The following is a 7,812-nucleotide window of genomic DNA, read 5'->3' as shown; positions in this document are numbered from 1 at the left end:
GCAGGGTTAGAATTCCAACCTGGACCCGGTCCATTCTAGAATGAAACCGGATTCTAACTTCGCGCAGAACACATGCATGCTATCCACGTGTGAAAATGTGTACATGCTGTTTGACGGTTTGTAAATAAATGAGGAATAAAAAATATATACTTCAGTCAAGAGAGAGAGAGAGTGTGTGTGTATGTGACTTATTTTCTTGTATATATTTCAGTTTTTAAAGCAAAAAAGTAAACCAAGACTGCAACATTTGCTGCTTCGCGTATCTTTTTCTCTAGGGAACTTTGCCAAAATGTGTTCGAGATAATTGTTGGACATTATGACCGTTATAGAAACATACGGTGCATCTTCCAAAATGTGGCAATAAAGTCGCTCGCACCATGATTCAAGGGCTATAACCAAGATACAAATGATCACTTGCGAACATTGAGAGGTTTACCTCCCTTCAGTCCTTGGCTGGAATGATTTCAAAGTTGCACACGCTTGGTCATTCTTTTTGTGACAGTATTCAATAGCCTTTCACTGAAGAACAGAGCAGAACTGCAAACAATGAGAGGTCTTTCTTGGCTTGCAGTTTTAGGCATCTTTCATAGGATCTGTATCACGAGAGCAAAAAGATAGTAATGATTTGTCACAGCTGTAGTTTAATTATCTTTGGAGGATGCTTAATAATTGTATGAATGTTCCCTCAGTACCCCCATCTGGTGCTAATTTCACATGACATAAACAATCTGCTATGTTTTTGAAAAAAATAGATATTATTTTCATTTCCCTTGAGTTGAGATTTTCATTTGAATGAAAGAAGTGTGTGTTGTTTTTCTGTGACAATATGCCTAACTTGGTAATACATGTGGTGTAGACATTAATATGCCATCAAACACACACACACACACACACTCTCTTGTTCAACAAGCACTAAAGAAGAAACCACACATCTGCCCTTCCACACATGTAGCACCTCACCAACAAGAATCATCTCATTTTCAAGCATAGAATTTATTCCATTATTATTTCAAAGCAAAAAGCTTATAATACAAGGTGCACACTCCAACACATGCACAATCTCTCTCACACACTCTCTCTGTCTCTCACTACCACAACATTTAAATTATAACATTAAACATCTAACAACATTCACAATACCTGTACATTGAAAGTATAATCCAAGACAGAGTCTGCACATCACCATCGCCATTTTAGTGTAGCTGGGTGTGTCTGTTTATTGTAACTGTAACCAAAACTGTACTTTAGAGCTTTCTCCATTGCAGTTTCATAACAAAGATCTGTGACTGTTTTGTTTCCTGCATATTCCAGTAAGTGCTAGAAGAAAGAACTATGCAGCAAGGCTCAAATTGATATACTACTTTCTCCATGTCATTAAATTGTTACACCAAGTTTTCAAACAAACAAACAACATTAATATCATCGGAATATCTCCTTTTTACAGAGACAAACATTGCCCCAATTTAAAAACTTTGATGTTTGAACTTGTCATGAGCACAGGCCACATTTCTCAACATTTTTCCCTTCTTATTCAATTGTTTAGGACTTAGATCCTTTCCTCCAGACAGATTCACATTTGACTGAAAATGAAAACAATCATGTTTGCAATTCCTCTAAAAATAATAAAGTAGCCAAAGTGGCAAGAGGATACACTTGGGGATCAGCCAAAAGTGGAACACCCCCCCCCCCCCCCCCCCTTTTAACCCTTACACTGGTGCAATTCTGTAACACATGTTACATAGCCACTGGTGAATTAACAGAGAGAAAAATAACAAAAAACGGTCATATTGGTTTTCGCATTCATGGGAGGTAATCGGAACCGACCAAACAGACTGAGCCAGTAGCGCGACATATGTCGTGACAACCAGGTGACAGTATACGTAAAGTAGCGCGACATATGTCGCGACAACCAGCCTAAGGGTTAAGACCCTGTTTTCTCAAATGTTATGTTTATAACCTGTGTAAATGTACCCCCACATTAAGAATCCCTTCTGAAGGCCTGACTTTCTCCGTTTTCTTGAGGTCATAAAAGGAGGGTTCCACTGTACCAGCAAGCGTCCTCTTGCGCCAGGTATACTTTCCTCAAAATGGACGGACAACAGAAAAACGTGTCCTAACATTGGAGGGGCATTACATTGTACAGTAACACTGGGCTTCATTTAAAAAGTCACAGGACACAAGAAAAACAACCAATGTGAAAGACATTTTTTTTTCAAATGACTGAATGGATGAGTCCACTATTCCATGGGGAGGTTAGGTTGCCGGATGCGCCGTTCCCTGTCATTATTCTGAGTGTGTTCCTTCAGCATGTCCAGCACCTCGTTATTGTACTCCTCTGGGGCCTCCTTCGCACCTGTGATAAATCATTGAAAAGACACACATTAACTTAGAGAAAATGAGAGACTAAGCTCTGTCCCAATAGACAAATTCTAGAAATAACTGTCAGGTTAAGAACACCAACTGATTTTGTTAACAAGATTTTGGCCATACATGTATAAAGAAAGTACTACCTCATACCAAGTACAGTTGAGCCAGTGTAACACGAGAAAATTACTCCCACGAGATTTTTACTCAGGAGTAAACATTTCGTACAAAAAAGTTACTCCCTTTACGAAAAAAACCACTCCCCCATTGCACGAGAAAATTACTCCCCAAGACAGGTGAGTTCCGAGTAAACATTTCGTACAAAAATGTTACTCCCCTGACGAATAAATAACGAATAAATTACTTCACCCCAACACAAGCAATTTAACTCCCCATGCCAGGTGTACGAAATTTTTACTCCCTTGTCCCCTGTTAGTCTTGGTGGTGGAAGGGGTGGAAGGAGGGTAGCGCGACATTCGTGTGCGCGAGATCACTTATTGGCATTATCCCTTCGCCAGCATCCCATTTTTGCGTACGCGATTTTTACTGGAAGTAAAAAAAATGGGGAGTAAAAATTTTGTGGAGGGAGTAATTTTTTCGTGCCTTGGGGAGTTCTTTTCTCGTACGAAAAGTGTACTCGGAGTAAGAATTTCGTACGAAATATTTACTCCGGAGTACATTTTTCGTGGAGTAAAAATTTTGTGTTACACCGGTCTATACCGACCACCCAAGGGACAACCAAACGTGGTCATAAAAGACAGATGGCAAGGGGAATTATACAGAAGAAAAACTCAAAACAAAAAGAAAACAACAGAAACAAGTTTTGGTATTCTTCATTTTTTTTTTTTTTTGACAGCCTGAATTGCAAACGTCTTCAGGATGGTAATGACAACTAAGGAATGACGGCATGTGATGTATTGTCATGATGGATATTACGTCATTATCGTTCACGCATGTTCTTTCTTTTGCACAATCTTTCACTCTAAGTCTCTGTATGAAAAACTTGTCTGCAATCTTTCGAAGAGGTCATTGTGGGCAGGTGATGGCTTTCGAGAAGTGGTTACAAGGGAAGAGTCAAGCGTATAGCGTGCACAGTATTTAAATGGACTGGTGCATGCGTGATAAGAACATTGAAGTGGCAAGGAACAGAGGAGCGAAACTGATCAAGGAAGATTAATTGTCACATTAAATAGACAAAAGCCACTTTCACCTTCGCCGGTGGTCGTGGATCCATGTGGACCCAGAAGGGTGTTTAATTGCAAATATCTCTTAAAACTAGTTGGAATTTTTGAATGAGCTTTTAAGAATGCCTCACGATCATTAAATTTCAGCGAGAAGTAATTAAAAAAACAAAGGTCAAATTTAGACTACACACGGAAGACATCATGGGGCCATGCGGACCCATGTTTCTCAAAGAAGGATCCATACAATAACAATGTGGGTCCACACGGCCCCACGATGTCTACAGAAGTGTATGCACGTATTTGCTTTTTTGAGAAGCTTCAGTCCGCACAGTAATAATTAAATTAATAATTTCTTCTTCTTCTTCTTGCGTTCGCCAAAAATTAATAATTTAATTTAAGTACTTCTCGCGGAAATGTAACCACGGCGTCTACGGAAGGGGATGCACGCTTTTGCTTCTTTAGAAAGCATGGTTCTACGGAAGGGTATGCATATTTTTCCTTCTTTGAGAAGCATGGGTCCGCACGGCCCCATGATGTCTTCCGTGTGTAGTCGATAACAACGTCGGGCGAAGGTTAAGAGACACACACTGGTTAGGATCGGAAAAAAAAGGTTGTCTTGTAAAATTACTACACCAGCCTCAATGCCTAATTCCATTCTACATACCAGTCATCCAATAGTATATTTCCCAGTCATTTGTTGGCTTGTTTATGAGAACATCATACATTCTCAGCTGTGCTTCACTCAAGTCGTCAAGTTTCTGCCCAGCAAATGTGCTGCAACAAACAGGTGTTCAAATATTCAAATGTTTCTTTGGGAGTAATATTACATTTGCATCCTCTGTAAACATACACACACACACACACACACACATTATACACACACATGCATGCACGTACACCCACAATGCAAAAAAATGACACATGTTCATGAGCATTTATACAAATATACACACACTCTGAATCAAATAACAGGTGATTACTCCGGTGAGTCAAAACAACTAATTCAACTTAAATGGACTCAAAATTGCAGAACAAAACTTTTAATCAATGACGTATGACAGTAAAACTAAAAATAGAAAAAAGGGCAAGTTATCGGTGTCTTTTCAGGGATGGCAAAATCTCATAAATTTAACTCGCAAACTGGGCGATCGAGTAACTTCAAGAAATTCACTGTTGTCAGACAGTTTCTACTAGCACCATGGACTTTTAACTCGCCCCTGGTGATCAGGCGGACAGTTTGGCCATCCCTGTCCGTTATGAATACTTGAAGAAGTACACTGCTGAAAGAACAGGATAAAATCATAATTAAAAGCACTCTAAATGCATACGATATGCAACAAAGGTAAGTGAAAGTTATGCAGAAGCTATATTTTCTGGCACATGAGAGAATAACAAGCATTGAAATGAACAGGTGACTTTCATCCTCATAAAATCATTGCATCAACATTAAACCAAGATACCTTCCTTCCTGTGTACACGGTCAACTTGACAATCGTAGATCTGTCCAGGCTTTCACATGGTAAAAGAGCACCCTTTCACATGGTAGAAGAGCACCCTTTCACTTCAACACGTCTACACGATTCTTCTTCATCATTTATTGGCCCTTTAAGCAGCCATACGCTGCTTTCAGGGGAAGCATGCTGGGTATATTTGTGTTTATAATATAACTCACCGAGCTCTGACATGGATTACAGGATCTTCTGTGTGCGCACTTGGTCTTGTGCTTGTGTGTACACACGAAGAGGGATAAGGCACTAGCAGGTCTGCACATAAGTTAACCTGGGAGATCGGAAAAATCTTAAACCTTAACCCACCAGGCGCAGCCGGGATTCAAACCCATGACCCTCCGCTCAGGAGGCCAGCGTCTAATCCACTAGGCCATTTTGCCCATCATGTATGTAGGATGATCGATGTACACCGGAAGGATGGTACCTTTAACCACATCACATGCATTTCTCACCTGAGCAAAAGGCCATTTTCAAGCATGCCCCTCTTTCTGCTCTGGTAGACAAGTCTTGCTCGCATCAGATCAATGTTTTCTCCTGATCGTTGGCGATATGCTGGCAGCGGTGGCTCTGTATCACCAGTGTGCAGTGTGGGGTCTGATGAGTACAAGCATCTCAGCAGCGACAATCTTGATTGTCCACACACCTGATGGCATGATATAATATTTCTATCAATAATTCAATTTTAGGGTCTATAGCCTAGCCTATACTTCAAAAGGATTAAAATATTACATAAGAAACCTAATAATTAATATATATACACACACGGACACACACACACATGAAAGTTAATTTTCCTTTCACACACACAGACGCACACACATAAAATGCATGTCAATTGTCATTTCGCACACACACACACACGTGCGCGTGCACATACACGACGTTGGTGTAACTGACGGTTAATCAACATTAGCTCCAAATATTTTCGTTGCAACCTTGCGATCTTTTGATCGTGCCATTGCTCAATTGCTCAAAATAGAACTTATTAAACTTTGATATGTTCCTATTAAATGCCATATTTTTCAAGCTTACAAAATGACCGTAAGACAGTCATACTCACAATGTTTTTGGTGATCCTTGGAACGATTCGAAAAGCAGACGCCATGGTTTTGTCCTTCACTTACGTAAAGAACTGAGAGTTGTCGCCCTTGCCTACTAGAATTCGTAACTCTAAATGCAAAAGAGTGACAGTAATATTCCTTTGAAAAGAAAATCACATTATGGATAAAATACTGTCTACTTTCCCTCCGATTCTTAGAATTGTGGTATGATACATAATAGACAGTAAATGTTCAAATTCCTCAAAGCTCCAAACTTAAATGAAAAACCTATGCATCACTGACTAAACAAAAATCGTCTACTACAAACATTTGTTCGTCTGCATTTTACTGTGCAGAGCTTCTTGGAGATACAAAAATACAGCTAACAGCATTCCATAAAAAGTGATCTGCCTTTTCCCTCAAACTTTAAGGAGTATTTTCCATCAGCTTACTATCTCCAATGCAAACTGGGAAAACTCCTAGACTGAAAAAAAAGTTTACACAGTGGCACAGACTCCGCACTCCCCAGTCAAAACTGCAGGCATCAGAGAGCACAGCTGCTTTGAAAACCTAAGTATCTAATTGAATTATTGCAGTGTGTATCCAGCTACAATATTGCAACAATTATTAAAGTGTTATGCCGACCCTGCAGCTGGTTGTCCGGGGTCGGCCCGCTGCGCGGGCGGGTCTGCTATTGCGCGGGTCCGCTATTGCGCGACCTAAGAAGCGGAATAGTTGCCAATGTGACGGGGCCTACCGTGCACTCCCCAGAACCCCCCCTCTTCTCCAGGAACGTACAACAGCCGAGTCTGCACGCGGCGCGCAGGCAGCAAAAACCGTAAAATCTACACAACACTAACCCTTGTGAACTTAATCAGCTATATCAGGGATACATAAAGTAGCACACTCGAGTACTTAACAAGCCAGTCTGTTGCCAGTAATGACAACATTCCGAGTTTAAATGTGGTGACAGTGTTCATTTCATGACACTCAACCATGCATACATTTTGTAATTACTCTATTGATACGCAACTTTTTCATGTAACAAGCACATGCACATGTGAATGGAAGTCTCGAAAATTAGAATATTCAATACAAAGTGCGCCAAAAACACATAACTTGAGTTTCAAAGCATAGTCTGGAGACACCCACCATTCATGTGCCAACCACGCGCTGGGTGCAGCCATAGACCTATATCCCTGGTGCAGCTGACCACGCCGTTCCGTGGGGGTGTTACTGATTTCTTGGAAAACCCACTTTCTGTTGTACTTGCACTTTCTCATTGGAGAGTAAGGTATTGAAGAACAATAACAATTAAGTAGAAGTGCAATGCCAAGGCACTGCATACCCCCCGCGAAGGACAAATTCTCTCTCTCTCTCTCTCTTACAGAAAAAAACCAAGTCGTGTAAGGCAAAATTACTACATTTAGTCAAGCTGTGGAACTCACAGAATGAAACTGAACGCACTGCATTTTTTCACAATGACCGTAGTCCGCCGCTCGTGCAAAAGGCAGTAAAATTAACGAGCCTGTTTAGCGCGGTAGTGGTTTGCTGCATAGCACGCTTTTCTGTACCTCTCTTCGTTTAAACTTTCTGAGCGTGTTTTTAATCCAAACATATCATATCTATATGTTTTTGGAATCAGGAACCGACAAAATGACATTGTTTTATTAGCAAGCTCTTTGTGTTGGTTGCATTATTGTTTAAGCTAAATTT

At 40.4% G+C, this 7,812-nt stretch overlaps 1 protein-coding gene across 1 annotated transcript; it reads right to left on the bottom strand.

The window, feature by feature from the left end:
• Positions 1-1,167: 1,167 nt before the first annotated feature.
• On the bottom strand, positions 1,168-7,263 carry LOC138970851 (succinate dehydrogenase assembly factor 2, mitochondrial-like). Its single transcript, XM_070343403.1, has 5 exons — positions 7,249-7,263; positions 6,117-6,226; positions 5,509-5,699; positions 4,213-4,322; positions 1,168-2,353 (listed from the first exon to the last, which is right to left on the bottom strand). Exons 2-5 carry the CDS (start codon positions 6,159-6,161, stop codon positions 2,238-2,240), a joined length of 462 nt encoding a protein of 153 aa, XP_070199504.1. The 5' UTR covers positions 6,162-6,226; positions 7,249-7,263; the 3' UTR covers positions 1,168-2,237.
• Between the last annotated feature and the right edge of the window lie 549 nt (positions 7,264-7,812).

Source organism: Littorina saxatilis, linkage group LG7 (assembly GCF_037325665.1).
Source record: "Littorina saxatilis isolate snail1 linkage group LG7, US_GU_Lsax_2.0, whole genome shotgun sequence".
NCBI lineage: Eukaryota > Metazoa > Mollusca > Gastropoda > Littorinimorpha > Littorinidae > Littorina > Littorina saxatilis.
The sequence above is the reverse complement of the archived record's forward strand: the minus strand, read 5'-3'. Positions and strand labels throughout refer to the sequence as shown.